Source organism: Asterias amurensis, chromosome 21 (genome assembly GCF_032118995.1).
Source record: "Asterias amurensis chromosome 21, ASM3211899v1".
Taxonomy (NCBI): Eukaryota; Metazoa; Echinodermata; class Asteroidea; order Forcipulatida; family Asteriidae; genus Asterias; species Asterias amurensis.
The window spans coordinates 14,999,243-15,018,822 of NC_092668.1; the positions used below are offsets into that span (position 1 = coordinate 14,999,243).

The window sequence follows — 19,580 nt, forward strand, 5'->3', positions numbered from 1 at the left end:
GTCAGGGCGACAAGATTGCAATCTAGAGACGTGCTATCAATAGAAGAAACTAAGCCTCGTCTCTAGTTGATTTCGAGCAGTCCCCCGACTACAAGCACAACATTCGGCTTGAAACGTTGAGTATTACAAGCGCATCATTCCAGTTTTCAGAATAAAGCTACTCAAATGATGGTTAAGCAGTAGCTCGTTTTAACGAAAAATGGCGTATAACACCTAATCCAGTTCTCTCATGTCTTTTTTTATACTTATTAATTTCCCCTGTGCAGGTTAACCTCAAACTGTTGCTTCGATACCCCCAGGCTCCTCCATAGAGCGAGAGTTATAATCCATACACCCTCGGCCAAAATGGAACATATAGTCATGTTGTCATAGCAACGGGATGACTTCACGACGAAGAGGAGCAATAATGCATCAAACTTCAATCTTATAAAGAGACACCATAACATCGGACGATCTACTTGACTTGCGCGCAGTATCCCAAACACTTGAAGTGAACGTCTTTTAGCTGCGTGTGTGGAGAGAGGCGTGTTTTCTTCACTTGAATATCACGACACTTAATTTTGAACTGAGGACGTTCTTGCATAAAGGTTCGCTCATTTCAGAGCATCCCACATCTTCAGGTATACTGCTTACTTTACCATCGATGTACAACGCATGATGATGTTCACTCAAACACTCCAATAGTTTTCATGTTGTGGGGAGGACATTGCTACAAGAATCTATACGCTGACTCGCTGAGCAAAGATAGAAAGTTAACTAGTTGAAGGAAACTGACTGAGATATTTTGGACTTAAAGGTTCCTCTCAGTTGAAACATGGCTGCCGAAGAAAAACTCCTGCCAGTCATTTTCGGCACTGCATTGGATGATATTATGAAAGCAAACTTCACCCATCCTCGTTACCACCAGTCTGCGAACAGCTCTTACGATGTGATGGGTGTCAACGCGTCGGGAGGCCCCACTACACCCATGAGTAGCGAGGTAGGGGATGATTATTGCGACTTGGAGTACGGGATTCAAGACAGCACCGCGCGCTCGTTGATTATCGCCGTGTACTCCTTGACTATTTTCCTCTCTGTTGTCGGTAACGTGATCGTGATTGCTGTACTTGGCTTCTCAGCGAGAGCTAAGACTGATCTCAACCATTTCTTGGTGAATCTAGCGGTAGCTGATCTCCTAACTGCAATAGTCTGTATGCCGTTTACATTTGTCTACATCATGAATGAAGATTGGGTCTTCGGTGCCTTCCCATGTACGTTTGTGTTCTTCATTCAGCAGGTTAGTTCAGTTTTATATTTCATCAATTTCATCCGTTTTTGTAAAACGGTTACAGAGACCTTTATTGCCCTGGTATTGGCCTTAGTGCCCCTTCTAAGTTTTCCATATACTTGATAATGATCTTTAGGTGGCAACTATTTCCAAACAGGCCTACAAAGCCGGGCACCAAAAACTAACTGTTTGAGACCTTGTGGAGGGGGGGGGGGGGGGGGGGGGTAGCGGGAGGGTGGGTGGGGGGGGGGGGGTCGGTATTCTAAAGACAGCTGACATAAATGTATTTCTTGGAAACTATGTTCTGCACGCGTGTGCTAATTTTTCTTCCAAACAACACATTAGTTATCTTTCTTTTTAGATTTTTAAAGGTTAGATCTGTTCAATGAATTCGAATTAATTCCCCCCGCAGCACTGTTGTTTTAATTTTTCTTGTCAGATCCTGAAAAACATTACCGTTCAGTCTGTTTTCACTAAAACGCCACTCCGTTAATTGAATGAAATCAGTTTGTTGGCCGAAAGGATTGAATGAAAGTTCTCTTCTTAAAACATTGAGACTTCGTATAATTGAATTTTCACCAAGGGAATTTTGACAATCTTTTTGAGTCTCAGCAACGATGTAATTGAATCTTGCTCTACGGAGCTCTGTGAGTGCCATCTAAAAAATGATTTAATCCAAGTAAATGAAGTAGACTTACTGCAATGTTTCACCAGGATGGTGTGTCGACTTGTTTATGACCAAACGTGTCGTCTCATCTTGTAGAAAGGTTATATAGCTTACTTACCAACACGACTGAATAAATGAGTAGTACAACAAACGTGAAAACACGTAAAACTAATGGTAATAACAACTTTTGGTTCAAGTAAAGAGCGATTCACTTCGAAGTCATGCGGTATGGAACAAAACATGAGTTTTTATGGCCCAAAATTTGAGTATGAGAATCAGATTGTGTTTTCTGAATATTCTTTCATGCTTGGACCATGGAGGGTTTCTTCCTCCATGCTTGGACATATTGTTAGTGTTACGTGAGTTACACGTCATCAATGTAACGTGAGTAACACTTGATCTATGAGATGGAGTTACACGTGACCAATGTAATGCATGATATTGTATTGTAACATGAGTTACTCATCAGTCAGTGATGAGTAACGCACGTTACACGTGACTAGTGGCCAATGTAGCTTGTATTTAATACACCCAAATTAATGCGATAGATCGCGTTACATAATGTGACTTAATTACCCACTATAACACTGTGGTAAAGGGAAAGACTACAATATTGTTCGTTATACATGGCTGGGCATTCACCATACATACTTGTCCCTAAAACATACGCCAGCCCAGCCCAATCATTAACACAAGGTCCACATCACACTCCTCACCGATAAGTGGGAAAAACCTTGTATAAACTCAAGTGAACTGACCTCAAACATACTGCCGACTGGATTGTTCAATTTACTTCAATCTCCTACAAAACTGAAACATTCTGGTGTTTGGGGTTGATTGCGTTTGGCTGCATGAATAATTTATGACTAAGCTAATAACATAGGGTTGTGCGGACTCCCACTACCTATTTGATGTTAGCCCACGAAATCCCAATTGTGTTTTCGGTGAGGGACTGTCTTTCCTGCGTGGCAATATCACAAAAATTACATTAAATCTTCAGATGTTTTTCAATTAACTTTTATTGTAATTTATTTTATATCTAGGATCAAAACAATCGATTGGTTGCAGCAACAAAAGGATACTTTACCTTGAAGAAAACATTTGCGTCAAAACAATGGGAAACGAAGTCAATATAAATGTTTTTGAATGAGCTTGTTTATAGCCTGTTGAAACAGAGGACTGTAACATAAGGTAGCAGGGTGTTTGGGAGAGTAAAGGGCGCCCTCAATTCGCTTACAGGTAGAAAACCAATGCGGGCGTTGCAAACCAATGGGAGAGCAAAGAGAAGACCTCAAATCAGTATTGGTCGACAGAAATAATAAAATATATTAGTTTGCGAGTTTATGGGTCGGGCGGGGGCCTTTGGCTTAGGAGAGTAGGTTTTTTAGTTGATGCACTCTTTCTCTTCCTATCATATAAACTATCAGATAAATACAATTGTTTTTAAATCGACAAGCCCTCTGAGCAACCTCGATCCCCTAGTGGTCCTCATCCCCCTGGATGCACTGGTTTCCCTCTATGAATCAGAAACACATTTTTCCAGATGAATTGTTAGAACGACAATCCAGAAATTATTTGGAATGATAATTGCTTTCGGCACAGTTAAATGTCAAAATATTAAATTATTCAGTCGTATAGACGCATAGCCTCAAGTAATTTACACAAGCTAAACCGAAAAACAAAAACAATTGGAATAAGTTATCAGCTTCAACCTTCTGGGGAAATATTTTTTTCATTTTACTTCTCGCTGGCTTCCCCTTTATTTGTTCATCTTTTATTTTTCTTGGCACTTGACACGGTCTGTTTGCTTCGACGTGCGATCAAGGATAATATGAAATGCTCAGTGAATTTGAATGACATTTAAAACCAATTTGGAATGACTTAAATTTTCAAATTATGTTTTTGTTTGTCCGGACGTTCCACCCTCCCCATTTCTTTAAGCGGTGATGAAACTTGAAACGTGTAACCCCCGAGTACAGTAGTAATTTAGATGACAGAAAAGAAAGGTCCTCTACATAAGCCATGACACAGAATGATATTTTATATGGTTCTGAAAGGTTAGTTGTTGACGTTTCGAGCTGCGGTGCTCCACTCGTCGACAGGAGAAATGTTTTACCTCCAGGATGAGGCCGGAAAAGATTATTAGAAATAGTTTTACTTATATTTGTCTCTGGGTTATGCTTCGGGCCAGTAAACCCATCTTCCCCCCCTCCCCTAACCAAGATTATCTTTACTATTAATTTAAGACAAGTAATCCTTCAATGATGGGATGGCTTCCCGGCCATGAAACAAGCTATGGCTAATTTAAAAAAGACTTATTCACAAAAAACAAAACCGTTTTAAATTGTCAAGCTTCACTGATGTACAAAGCTCATCGGCTTAACTTACCCCACGGCCTTTCAGAATAATTTGTATTTAAATCAACTTTAAAGGTGGGTGCTTCAGACTCGCTTAAGATTTTGCAATGATGAATATTGTGTGCACAGTTTCAAGCTGACAAAGCGACGAGTTGTTGAATAAAGAGTGACCAGTCAAGATAAATGAGACTGACGGGTCACAATGCTGGCACACTTGGTTTGTTTGTTTGTTGGGGGTGATGATGTTGGGGGACCATGATGCCCAATACCCCAAAGGGAGGTTACATTTCACGTTCCCAGAATCTTAATGCGAACATTGAAGTGTTTCGGCTGCCCGTTTTCTTGACCTCCTTTTTGGGAGGTGGAGAGGGGAAATGGCCCTTCAAAGATGGTTTGCGTTACACTTTAAGGACTCCTTGTGCTTAAGATTTGCGCCGTCTAGCTTCCGACAAGCTGTTGACCCACTCTACGCTGCAAACTTTCCCACCAGGGCCGGGGGGGGGGGAGGCAGCGGCCGAAGTCGGACGCGTTGTGAGCCAACATAAAAGAACAACAATGTGTTTCTAACTCATGATGCAATGTTTTCGGCATTATTATAGTGCCACTCAATGGAGCAGTATGGACTGATGAAGTAACATGATATGACATTAATTTCCCTAGCTCTAAATTGAATATTAATTTATTATATTAGAGTGATTGTTTCGTTTGTATCACCAAACTTTTACGAACAGGGAATCCAGGTAAAATATTGGGACCTGTTTTCTACCAAGAAGGTCAGAAAAACTATTATAAATAGTTGATTTATCTGTGATGGATTTTGTTGTTACAATGAGGTTATCAATTCCCATTAGACAATCGACGGTAAAAACATTCGTAAGGAAGGGGGCACAATGATGGCGTAACCGCGCGCCAAATTTAAAATGTGGCGAAAACTACGTCATCAAAGGTCAACTCACTGGATTCAAAACACCCTTTTCTTTTGTTTTAATAAAGGAAACTTTATTCCAGCGGTTTTGTTGAGCTATAACCGTTTTTATTTGGACTTTAATACATACACACGATGATGACGTGTTGCAAACAGGACTTGTGTGCAATGACGCAAACCAACTTTGGCATCTCGTATAGAGTAAACGTTACACAGAACGTAAACACCCAAAAGCCACGCGCTGACTCTCGTATAGAGTAAACGTTACACAGAACGTAAACACTCAAAAGCCACGCGCTGACTTCGATTGCCAGATACGTGCCATATGCAGACGTGGTAGAAATCAACAATTTGTCTGAAGCGAAACAATAAGAAACCGTAGTGATATGAGATTAGTCTCGCCACAAGTCGATGCTTTTCAATGAGAGCAAAAAAGGTTGCTGAACTTACAAAACCTGTCCAAACCATGCGTGCATGTCATGTGTCGTGGTCGTGACAGAAGTCAGTAATTTGTATTAGAGCTGCAGCGAAGTGGCCTGAATTGGACACGTAGTGTTATAAAGTAGGCTTGCCACAAGTCCTTCAATACAGTTAACCAGTCACCAATAAAGTATTAGTAGTTGTTGCTTTCTTTTCCAACTGTACCCATCGGCAAAATACCCAAATATGTCATTTTCAATTACAGATTGACATACACAACTCCAATATCCTCGATTTAAGCAAACAGTCAAGTTTGCAGTAAGCGTCTATTCCAAGACTAAAATCCCCTTCTTTGTACAACCCCAAATTATTACAAATTTACCAATGAAAACATAAAATAAGCTGTTCTACACGTAAAAAAAAAAAAAATAGAAGAAAGAAAATGTCCGTGAACGAAGGACCTTAAAGGTGAAAAACCCCATTTTAGGTCAAAACAGCGAGGAAAATATTTTAATTTACCAAATCAAATTCAGCAAACCTGACTAGATTAACGATAGATTAACATATAGAAGACTACGATACTGACGAATAATCTACAAGTTTAAAGGGTCGTAATCGTGTACACTGTATTACATTTCCATTTATCAACAGCCGTCAGTTTAAAAAACAAAACAATTTAAAGTCACCTGGAAGTGGTATTTTTTCAAAATAAAGCTTTTGTCACTAATATATGTGTTTTGATGAGTGGAATGTGAATAAACAGTTAACTAAGGTTTAAAAAAACCATTTCTTATGTTATTTACAAATTTAAGAGTAGACCCCGACCCGAGAGGGCGCTGTTCGTGACGTAAATGCGTAGAGTAAACACAATTGCAAAGTACGTGTACGGACCAAGTCGTGAGTTTGTACGTTTCAAAAAAAATAAAATGTTTTTTTTTCCGGCAATGCCGACCAGGTGTATTGCTGCTGAATGCAGAAAAACACTTTTTGAAATGTACCAACTCACGACTTGGACGTACATGTACTTTGCACGAGTGTTTACTATACGCATTGCAGGCAAAGTCTGCCTCGATTGACGTCACAAAAGGGGTAGGCGGAGTCAGCCCCCCAAACAACTTTTTATATTTTTTAAACATATAAATCGTGACAAACAATTACTAAAAAATTGTTTTATTGTTCGTAAGCATATACTCTTATGTTTGAAAGAAAATAAATTCTATTTCCAGGTGACTTTAAACATTAAATAGGCATTGAATAACTAAATAGTTGAGGAAGTCAGGGAATTTTGGGAACTGCTCCAAATCATTCTCAGGCATGCTCACTTTCTACACAAAATTTTCCCCATCCATTTTGCTTCTATTGCAAGTCTGAATGTTTTAATAGATTACTTAACTCAAACTTGTTGCACGTCGCTATTATGGTCTTTTCGGAACTACGATTTGAGTTTGGGCTCCGGCTTGGGCTATGCGTCCAAGTGGTTGCAGCCCCCGTAATTACAAAGTGAGTTGCGCTTGTTTTCCAAATAACTAGCGGAGTCTAAGGCCCAGCCGAGACGTGGTTTCGAAAAGGGCCTGGTGACTACACTATGTACATAACCCCCTACTCGACTCTGCAGTTAAGTTTTTGTTTTTGAAATTTAATATTGGACGGGCGTCTGTCCATTATGGAATAATATTCGTATTAACGGGACACTCGCACCTGCGTGTGAACTCACTGCGAGCCGTACTGAACATGGCACACAGAGATAAGACAACAAACAAGTGAGCAAACTAAAGTGCACGACATCTTAGCAACAGTTTAAAGTAGAAAATGGAAATGGAGTGTCCTAGAACCGAAGATACGTGAAGTGCAACAATAACACTTAAAGGGGAAAATACTAGGAAGAAGGGATTCAAGCAGTGACATAGAACGAGAGATCAAAATGCAACAATACTTGAGCAATTCAAATCGGTACATGTATATAGAAATAGAATGACATCATGCAGAGCTCTTCATCTCTCCCTGGATCTACAACGGCAGAAACAAATAATTAATGGAGACCAGCAAAGTATACTGTTCGAAACGTCGAGACCACCGGTTCTTTTTAGATCCACCACACCAATAGAAATTGAATACATGGCTGTTTCTGTGCATGCTTATGACGTTCCGTAACAATAAAATCGCTGGGGGTTTTCGTCGAACAGACTCGGTTGTCAATCAAAATATTGATCACCAAATTAATTCCCAGCTAAAAGCGGCTGATACGAATTCATCACATGGGTTGATTGACATGACATTTAATCTATATATGAGAGCAGAAAAACACCTCATTTATGGTAAGGAATAGTAACTTTATCCCACCCTCTACTCAGTTGTCTATACTTCAACACACATAAAGTGTTGGTTTTACCTCGCGTAGCAAAAGAGGAAATAAATCCACGTTTAGAATTTCTAAACTTGCAGCTCGTTTTTTTAACGGGTAATCTGTGTATACAATGCGCTTTGCAATGTTTGGAAATTTAACGGGATGCATTTGATGAGCCGATTGGTTGGGACTGCTGCATGGAAAAAGGCAGCGATCTGCCCGGGGAAGAGAGCGGACGTTGCCCCTAGGAACACTTCTCCTGGGGAAACGCTATTTTTGTCGTAAACTGATGTTCAGTTACGAAGCCACTCACAGTTTGAGCTGCTCAATATTATTTATTATGTAGTGACGGGGTGTACTGAGTACTTGCGTTTAACGACAAGCCAATTGTTTTCAGATTCTCGTTTAAGAATTCGTGTTGTCAATCTGCGATGTACCATGCATTCGATATCAATCGTCAACATTATAGCTGAATAATTATTGTCAACAATTGCGGCCCTATTCTTAATTTGTCACCTTGATGTCAATTTGTTGATAACAAGACTACTGTGTAATCCATGTATACAATAACAACCGTTTATGTAAGCAACTCTGGTCATTATTATAGGGACTAGTCTTTTTTCCGACACTATTATCAATGGTCACGTTTTTAAGTTCGTTTCATTTTCCCTAAACCATTGACTTTAATTATCTTAATACCTTTAAGAAAATAAAGACAATATTAATGTTGCCGATCGCCTTGCCTCGATCCTTACTACTTTCGGGAATTCTTTAACTCCTCTTGATTCCAGTTTCTAAACCTTCTCTGTTATGGGATTTGTTTTGTTTCATCACTTTGAAACAAGATTCCGAGGAAACAGAGTCTCCGATGAGAGTTTCTGTAGCTCTGAAGCAGCCTTCATTCATCTTAAGATTGATGAAATATTTGATGAGAGTTATACTTTCTTATCAATCTCAGGAGAACAATACTGTGATGAAAGAAACGAAATGAAAGAATAGTGTGAGTAGCGACGGTGAGTTTATTGAACTTAGGTGCTTAATAATGTAAAAGAAAAACAAATATTTAAATAATAAATGTACCACTCGAAGCCACAATGGATGATAACACCGAGACAGTCGGAGTTGTTTGAGGATTATTTTTGTTCAAGTGATGGTTTTATTTACGTTTATACTTTGATAGTCTCCCACGGCAGCAGCACAAAATAAAGATATCAAAATGCGATTAAGTGATTCACAACTTGGCGGTTTGTTTTGTAAGAAGTGCTTATTTTTCTACAATAAAACAAGGGGCACCATACAACACGTCATTCTAAACACAGTCACTACACGTTGACGTCACAATAATCTGTTGTCAATAACCACAATGAAAAGGTTGAACAAATCACAAAGTTAATTGTATCCGAACATAGAAAGCGGAGACTAGTCTTAACAATCGTCAAAATTCATCCAAACGGATCTTAAATATGTGCGAATCTTAAGTGATTCGATCGTGTATTTGAAACCTGAGATGTGAGCTTCACGCCTCCATCAGCGAAGGTACGTCTAAAGGGCACCGAGACATCGACTGGGGAGCACAGCCCAAAGTAGCCCAAACTGGCTTTTAATGCGCAACCCGTACACAATAACTAGGACCCACTATTAAAGAAACACACGACGTAATTCGAGCCACCATTTACTGAGTTCAATTAATCTTCAACACAGTTCGGATGTTTTGTTCGGATTTAGGGAAACTTTGGGGAAATGGAACACGAGCCTTTGGTGGTTTTATAAATAGATAAATAAAATCGTTGTAGACCTTTATCTGTATTGAGGTAGGCGTTAAACATCAAAGATGTTGACAACTGAGAGGTGTTTGTTGTAGCAATACTCAGGTTTCCTGAACGTCCCCAAAAATGAAGGAGCGTTGGAGAGATGTGTACAATATTATAGAAAGAGATGGGATTGCTGCGGGAGTGAAAGATAATTGTTACCTTCGCGATCGAAAGCACGAAAATTAGGTTCCCTTCACACCTAATAACAAAACAATTTGATTGTTAACGTCCAGTGCCTCGCGTGTTTATGGCCAAACTGTGGGCGGGTTGTGGGGGGGGGGGGGTAAAAGTCGGTCACAGATTGTTACATTGGAACCTGTTGGATTAGATGAGGTTCATACGTTTTCTGAAAAGTTTTAAACAGTGTGAGGTTCACCTCAATTTGAGCGATGGTTCTTTTTTCATCGAATGAGGTAAATTGTCGGATGTTGCCACTGTCCCGTCACTTGGAGTGTCAGGTTCTGTTTTCACCTTCCTCCCAGATACCCTGCTGGGAAACATCATATTGTACGGAAACACTTAGGGTTGTGAGTGTTGTCGAAACAGGTGTTGACTAGATCAAGGGTATCGACTCCTATATAAGACTTTGGAATCCGAGTCAGTAATCGTCAGGTTGGAGTAATTACATGCCAGGTCGGTTCCTGCCGGAGGCGGTATATGAAAACTATAGCTCGATATCATAAGTGAGAAAACTTGTATGTAAAAGGACTCTTAAAGTTTTGCTCTGAATACCTGCATGTAGCTCGAATGACATTTGATTCGTGTTTGATTTATTGTATCATCTGTTAGACATTCATTTGTAAAAACAAGTGAAGTGTTCTATCAATCATTTCAAGAGTCACGTGGTTGAAAAACGAGAAAATATGGGAAATATTTTAGTTTTTTTTGGATGCCTTTAACGTCAGCAAAAGTCACACAGACACACAGTCAGAATATGTTAAGAAAGATATTTGCTTTAAGGACATCAAAGGTTTTTCCTAGTCAAGCTATTTTCAAAGATTTCAAAATGGCAGAATATTGATGTTTTTTATTTTTTTATTTTTTAGGTTGTTATCTGCGTGAGTGTCTTCACATTAACTGCAGTCAGCGTGGACCGTTATTTTGCAGTAGTGCGCCCTCTAAAGGCACGTATGGCCAGGTCTAACACAAAAACCATCCTCGTCATTTCGGGTATCTGGTTGGCGTCTTGTATGATGGGAATGGTCCAACTGATTCTAGCGAGGTCGAAACGTTACGAGTGGTGTTACGGAGAGCGCCAGCTAACGGTCTGTACCGAGCACTGGCCAGATGCCAACCTCGAGTTTGGCTACGAGATCTTTAATATGGGTGCAACTTACGTCGTCCCCCTGGTCATATTCTCATTCACTTATAGTGTGGTTGGACGGAAACTCTGGGGACGGAATCTACCTGGGAACGCCGATCATTTGAGAGATGCTTGCCACCAGAAAGCCAAAAGAAGGGTAGGTTGAAAAAACTGAAAATGACCCAATGGTATAAATGCAAAAGGAACTTAGCCTAAGAGAAAGACTCTGTCAAGACGTCAGAATATTCACTATTTTTTGCATTTATTCAAAGATTTAACGAGGTTTGTTCAGTTATCCCGAAAACCTTTTTGAAGCCGTCATATGGAGTTCCCTTTTATTCTTCCTGCTGATTAGAACTGCAGAAATGCCCCGCAGCTTTTAAGAGATCACTCTGACATGAAACTTTCTTTCCTTTTGTGTTCGTGAGTTGGTACCATTCTGATCCCGTTGTGACCAATGGACAAATCAAACGTATTGTCACTAGCGTACTCTGCCTTCGGCTTATTAGACAACGCAACGTCATAGCCTGGAAAACAAGTCGTCTCGCCCTCCGGCAAAGTCGACCCCAACAAGTGGGAGAATATGTGGGGAGACATTGTTAGGGGGCGAGTTTGAACATGCGAGCTTTCTAGGGGCGATTTTGCGTAGCTTTTTGCTTCTCCCCTCTCCCTCTATCTCTATCCACCCCCCCCACACCCCACTTGGATTTCTTGTGGACGATTCTTCAGAATGTGAAGATTGAGTCCAAATTCTATACAGTTGCAATGTCTTTGATTTGGTCTGATTATCTTGGGAAATCTTTTCACGAATAACAGTCAACAACGCAATAGTGCACCAACCATTTACACACGTATAGGCCTGGATTTTTTTTTTAATAGTGAAAAGAAAAAAAACCCGTCTTTGACAATCTGCATAATATTAGGGCAAAAATCCAAGGTACATGTATTTGGCGGAATAACGTAAATATTCTTCTCTTCAAATAAGAGAAATAAAAAATTGTGCAGAGTTAGTTGACCTGCTGCAGCGATGCAATTGAAAAGAATACAACTTTTATGAAATCAGAATTATTTAAAAACCCTTCGGCGCTCGACACCCTCTTTATTTAATCGTTCTTTTCTGTGAGACAGAATATCCGGGAGACAGAATCTCCTGCCTCACCGGCCTTGATAAAGATCAAAAGATCAAACCAGGGTAGCGAGTCCAAACGACCCCTCAAGCTAAGAACTTACAGGGTGACTTGAGCTCCCATGCATGGCATTTTGTAATGAGTACGTCGGGTTTGAATATTCATGAGCGGATTAATGAAATAATTTAGCATAAACCTATATTGCGAATTATAGCTATACCAACCCTTACCACATGAAGATTGTATACTGTGGGGTTGGGTATTTTGATGCACATACGAAATGTTGACGTGAGATCGAGACCAAAATACTTGAAACATAATGTAGACTTGATGTCCACACAGTGTTATTTGTCCTAATTGTACAGAACAATTCCACACAGCGCACAATACATAGCTGTGTGCATGTTGGTAGTGTTTCTTGAATTATTAGCCAATCCTTTGTTCTTTATTTCAGGTGATTAAGATGTTAGTAGTGATCGTCTTTCTCTTCATTGGTTCGTGGTTCCCACTCTACCTCTATCTTCTGATCGTCATTACCAACTTTAAATTAGTCAGCCTGTACCCAAACTTCTTCTTCGTCTACTTCTTTTGTGGTCATTGGCTCGGCATGGCAAATAGCTTCATGAATCCAATCGTCTTCGGTTTCTTCAATGACAATTTCCGGGTGAGTATTACACTAAAGCATTAGTCGTAGGGGAGTGTGTCCCCCCGGTGTATGTGCCTTGACATGGGCTGAAGGAAAGGGGCACAAGAGGGCGCTACACATTTAGATTGGCTAAGTGGTTTATTTTCCTTCCTTTCATCTGTGTAGACCTATAGTTTGAGTCCTACCTCAGACGAACCAAAACATGACCCTGAAAAACTTCCTACGAATACAATTCCGTTTTAACATCGCAAGCAGGAACAGTAAATTCAGAAACTTATAAATTTGACAATTTGGCAAACTTCCTATAAATATTCAATTTCCCAAGCTAAAGCCTTTGCATGGTTAATTGTTTGCATGACAATTCTTTGCAAGAGTAAACGCAACTCGCATTAATAAACGCCAATGGCACACTATTTCCCTAGTGAGTCGGCTTGACATTTTTGAGCTTGAAATTAATGACTTTCAACTCTTACCGAAACCTTTATTTATCTCCTTGAATGATTAGTCGGTATGGAAGGAAGCAGTAGATTATTTATTTGGTTCTGAATGGCAATCTTGATAATCCATTTGGAAGAGTTGGCCGAGCGACTTGAGGGCAAGTCTAGTCTCCTGGGAGTTATGTCAGATAAAGCATTAATCAATACATAGATTGGATAAAATCAGCAACTTCCGGGAAAAGTGACCACTAAGGAATTCTGCAATGCCTTTTTTCTAAGATTGAGTAGGACTTGGCGTCGTGTTTTTGTGTGTATTCTTCTCTCCCGGTATATCAAAGAAACTCAATACTCGACCATTGAGACTGATTTTTAAAGAGGGACTATTTTTCATCAAAAGCGCCTGGGGAATTCGATGTTGTATATTTTTAATGTTCTTTAAAAAAAAAAAGAGACTTGTCGAATCGAGTGATCAGTTACACGACTGAAAGCAACTTTAGCAGTCACAGATAACTCAGAGATACCACAACACTATAGACAAGCTGAAAGCAACTGCCGAGGTCACACATGCGTAGCTCCGGACAGAAACTGCAGCGAACTCCTAAACTCATATCATCTCCAGAAAGCCCCTTCCTGAAAATGTGAACAATTATTGTTATGATAATACGGGTAGGCGAGATATATACAAATAACTCAAGGCGAATTAAAAGTCGGTGTTTTTCTGTTGCCTTATTAGGCTACGAATTTAAACGCAGTTGTTTATGGATACAACGTTTTTAATCAATCAAGATTCACTTCGATTTAAAAACATCGCTATGCAAATGAGCTGCCCAGATCTGTTTACAGGAGCCCGCAACGCGATCTCAAGGGAGCTTGGTTTTACACAAGTAATAGTGGGTGTGACAAACAGTCATTTTTTTGTGGAGGCAGCGGCAAATTGGGTTGCGAAAAAAAAAAGTTTTGTAGAGAAGAGGTGTGAAGGAGGGATGTGGGTTTGTGTATGGGCTCGATTGCATAGGAAGAGGTGTGAAGGAGGGTGTGGATTGGTGCATGGACTTGATTGCATACACTGTAAACAAATTGGGTAAAAAAATGCCCAACCTTTTACCCAATTAAGGGCGAATAGTGAACTCCTCCAACTTTTGGGCAAAATATTACCCATCAAAGTTGGGCACTCTGATTGCCAAATAATTGGGTATATTTCCTCATCAATAGTTGGGTATATTTTGCTAACCAACAGTTGGGTAATATTTTGTTTACCCATTTTCTGGGTATTTAATACATTATCAATAACCCACTTATTGGGCGATGATTTAACCCTTTTCGGTGTTATCCAACAAATGGTGAATATATTTAACCCTTTGATTTACAGTTTCTCCTGTGATACGTCATACAACCAGGCATAGAAAATATCTTTTCCACGATGGCAAACGGTAGTGAGCTGTGACCTCGACATCTCTCTCAAAATCGAGAGGGTGCTCAGTGGTTTGTAGATGCTTTGGAAGGTTAGTTTTTAACTAAATACAGTTTGTTTCCTGTTCAGTTGTTGTACACAGTCGTGACAGTTGCAGCGCAAGCACACGCATACATGCCACAACCGGCATTGCACATAATGGCATGATGAAACTGAAACTAAAAACTGAAACTAATTCAACAGTAGTGTCGCTGTGTTGCTCGCTCTGCAACTGTCACGACTATGTACGACTGAATAGAAAACACAACTTCATATTTAGTTAAAAACTAACCTTCAAATTTGATCTATATCTACTGGACAACCCCGCTCGTCACAGCCACTCCTCCACTCGCCATGTTGGAAAATATCGCTATGTTTTTTATACCATACCCAACTTTTGGGCAACTCTTTGATCGTAGTGCGCATGATCGGATGATTTCGACCAACTAATGTGCATCATTTTAACCAACAATCAAAATTAATTAAAGTTACCCAAAAAGTTGCCCAATAAATAAGCAAAAGTGTAACCAACAGTTATGATAAATTCAGATTACGAATTATTTGCCCAACACTTGCCCAACTTTTGTTCCGCTTTTTAAACAAAAAATTGGCAAACAAATTGTTTGCCCAACAACACCAATTATTGGTTTTGTTGGGCAATTATCGACCAATAATTGTTGAAGTTACTTTGCCCAACAAATAATTTGACCAACGTTTTTGCAGTGTAGGCTTTCTCTTCTGGTTTGTTTTCACTCCCAAATCTACCAAAATCATTGAACACCTCGTTAGCATTCTCTTGACATTTTTTGATCAAAAGTAAATGATAAACAACGGCTTCTTTATTTTGGTTTGACCTTAAACCAATGCGTGTTTGAAGCACGTAAACTTGAGTGCTTTACCCGTAATGTCATACACTCTTTTTAAATACATTTATTTCACTCTCTATATAGTGTTACTTTTTCTTCTGTATTCCAGGCTGATTTGAGGCGGTTATTTCAGCGGTGTGGTCCATGCACTGAAAAGTTAAGTCAACGTAGACGTCTCAGGAGTCGACTGAGCACAACATCAAGCCTCACCACTCGATCCTCATCACTGGTTAGTGTTACACACATGATTCAAACAATCTTTATTAAACACTCTGTGTGCATGACGTCACGAGTAAAGCGCCCTCACGTAGACGGCAATGAGATCGACTTGACTTTACACTTCGAGGCTCGAGAATAACACCAGATACCGGCTTTCAGAACCTTGGCACATAAAACCATTTTTACACAGGCTGGTATCGTTCCTAATGTAAATAATTGTTTTTCTTTCTTGAAGTTTACGCAACAGAGGTCCAGTAAGCTTGGCGGAATGACAAGACCAAATGGCTTCGCACCACGTGACCAGCAAGCTCTAGAACGAATAGGAAGCGGCACTACTTGGAATGAAAGAACATATACACCGTAAGTAGATATCAGTCCGCTCACACCTTTTACGCCGGTGAAGTCAGGGTGCCAGACTAGACTGCACATTGTACTGTGCTACATTCAAACAAACCAAACGAACACCTTTAGTGCTGGAAAATATATTGGGGTTGAAAAACTTAGCGGGAAAAAGTGAAGGCTCACTATTATAAGACATGATTGAGGGGGCTAAACCAAAGTGTAAAGCTCGTTGAATAACAGAAGTAAGCGTTTATAATGAGGGGGGGGGGGGGGGGGGGCAATTGCCGACAGGCAATAATCTAGAAGACAAAAACATTACTTCGCTAAGACCCAACCCTTGATCAACAACGTGTTTACAAACAGCAACAAAATTCCAATCCGCTTGGATCTGTTTTCGGTTTATAAAAATTATACTTGCGTGCATTTTAAACAAAAATAGATTTTGATCTTTCCTTTTTCTTCAGCTTTCATTTACGTCACTGTCTTGACGTACATTTCTATAAGCTTTTACAAAACAGTTTAGAGGGAAATGAATATTGGCTTTAGACTTGGTTTAAACAGAACAACAACGAACACTCAAATCCTAGGCCTTATTTTGACCTCTGTTTAGCTCTGAACTTACAGGCACTGGGCAACTTTGGCAATTATTGTCAGAGACCAGTATACCCACTCGGTGTATCCCAACATGACAAATTTTGGACAAAATTGATTGCTTGTTGACAAGTAAGTTTGTATGCTACCAACTACCAATAGTGTCCTGCCTTCCTTCAATTGTGATTTAGCGGTAATAAGTATTTTGGTTTGATATCAAGATAACGCGAGTGGTCCTAGTCTCTTGTTCAGATTTATCAACGGAAACAATAATTGGAATAAATTGCAAGCTTTGTTTTAAAATTACTGTTTTTTTTGTATGACGTCACTAACAGGAACGGAACAGGTCAACTCCTGGTTGATGACTACTCACCATGAGGTTATAATGACGTCATTGAAACCTTCTTCCTCAATCTCCGAGTTTGTTTTTCTTCAGTTTTTAAATAAGTAAATTTCGAGTAGAAAATACTAGGGCCTAAATACAACTACACACAATCCCTAGTGCCAAGAACAAATCCGTCATAGAATTACGTACGCATTAATAAACCGGTTTTTTTACGGATTGACAATCCGTTTACGGATACATTGTTCTTACAGATTGCCATCCTGCGAATTCTTAAAAACATATTGTGAACCCTTAACGAGTTACGCCCCTTTTGCTCTATGTTTTTATGTTTATGCATGAGGTACTTAAGCATGCAAATTATTCATAAAGCAACATTTTCTGCTTATGGTTCAAAGATATTCGACTCAAATCTCAGATTGTTCCTCGAAGTGGTTGTATTAATAGAAGCATTCCACTAATGACGTCACAACCAATATGTTTATCAACGTTGTAAAGCAACAACCTAATTTACAATTTGAATATTAATTTAACAATGATCTTAAATGTACATAAGCCAAAATATACTCATCCATAAGTGTACTTGGAGTTTTAAATTTAAAGGTTTTTTTAATGTTAAAATAATATAATGGGTGCATGAATGTAATATGTACATTATACCGCCACCTAGCGTTCAACGGTGTATCGGTGTAACCTTTGAAGTATGTTGGCGTAAAATGCAAAGGATGTTCTTGGTTGAGTGAATGTCTGAACTGAAACTGTAACATGAATCAGTACTTTATTCTAAGATGAGTTCGAAAAGTGAGGAATGTTGTCAATGATCACTTCGATTTTGTTAACCACAAGCTCGCGTTATCCCTGGTCCAACATGAAACAGTCGGTATCACTTGTATTTTTTTTGGTAAATCAAGTCAACGAGTGTTTTGCCTTAAACGTATAATGGTCTGTATGATGTGAGAATGAGATTTAGTTGAAATTGTGGGTATATGGCTAGTAGTACCCAGATTTACGTTATACATGCACATATCATGAATTATTCTGTTTTTTTCACGGAGCGAATCTTGAATACAATTTTGTTCCGTCTTGACTTTCGTTATATTGTAGTTTCTGGCTGCCCGAACGGCATTACACATTGTGGTTAATGTTTGTAATCACTGGGCCAAGAGAAAGGATTGTCAAATCAGACAACAATGATGTTGTTGTTGTTGTTGTTTACAGAGTGAAGGCTGAACTGAAAACCAAAACAGAGGATAGGAAGGATGAAGAATGTGTATTAACGCTGACTTTTTATTATTTTTATTTATCTGATGAGAATTATATGAAAATCTTGTGTTATATTTGATATATATAAACGGCTTTATACTGCTTAAAATAGATATTATACAACCTGTACTGCTTTTGTTAATATTTCTATAAGAATTGTATATTACGGTATATTGGCAATGTGTTTTCATGTATACAGTTATATATCATTATTATACAGTGAAGTAATGAAATATTATATTAATATTCGAATAATATTAATATTATAATTATAAGTTGTTGTTGTTGTTGTTGTTGTTGTTGTTGTTGTTGTTGTTGTTGTTGTTGTTGTTGTTGTTGTTGTTGTTGTTGTTGTTGTTGTTGTTGTTGTTGTTGTTGTTGTTGTTGTTGTTGTTGTTGTTGTTGTTGTTGTTGTTGTTGTTGTTGTTGTTGTTGTTGTTGTTGTTGTTGTTGTTGTTGTTGTTGTTGTTGTTGTTGTTGTTGTTGTTGTTGTTGTTGTTGTTGTTGTTGTTGTTGTTGTTGTTGTTGTTGTTGTTGTTGTTGTTGTTGTTGTTGTTGTTGTTGTTGTTGTTGTTGTTGTTGTTGTTGTTGTTGTTGTTGTTGTTGTTGTTGTTGTTGTTGTTGTTGTTGTTGTTGTTGTTGTTGTTGTTGTTGTTGTTGTTGTTGTTGTTTTGTTTTGTTGTTTTGTTGTTTTGTTGTTTTGTTGTTTTGTTGTTTTGTTGTTTTGTTGTTTTGTTGTTTTGTTGTTTTGTTGTTTTGTTGTTTTGTTGTTTTGTTGTTTTGTTGTTTTGTTTGTGTTTGTGTTTGTGTTTGTGTTTGTGTTTGTGTTTGTGTTTGTTTTTGTTTTTGTTTGTGTTTTTGTTTTTGTTTTTGTTTTTGTTTTTGTTTTTGTTTTTGTTTTTGTTTTTGTTTTTGTTTTTGTTTTTGTTTTTGTTTTTGTTTTTGTTTTTGTTTTTGTTTTTGTTTTTGTTTTTGTTTTTGTTTTTGTTTTTGTTTTTGTTTTTGTTTTTGTTTTTGTTTTTGTTTTTGTTTTTGTTTTTGTTTTTGTTTTTGTTTTTGTTTTTGTTTTTGTTTTTGTTTTTGTTTTTGTTTTTGTTTTTGTTTTTGTTTTTGTTTTTGTTTTTGTTTTTGTTTTTGTTTTTGTTTTTGTTTTTGTTTTTGTTTTTGTTTTTGTTTTTGTTTTTGTTTTTATTTTTATTATT

The 19,580-nt window shown here is 38.5% G+C and overlaps 1 protein-coding gene across 1 annotated transcript; it reads left to right on the forward strand.

Annotated features, from left to right (window-relative positions):
• The first annotated feature begins 814 nt into the window (after positions 1-814).
• Positions 815-17,150, forward strand: LOC139953352 (QRFP-like peptide receptor). The gene is made up of 6 exons (XM_071952859.1): positions 815-1,276; positions 10,838-11,251; positions 12,676-12,885; positions 15,730-15,849; positions 16,075-16,199; positions 17,108-17,150. The coding sequence occupies exons 1-6, from the start codon at positions 815-817 to the stop codon at positions 17,148-17,150; spliced, it is 1,374 nt and encodes a 457-aa protein (XP_071808960.1).
• Positions 17,151-19,580: the final 2,430 nt, after the last annotated feature.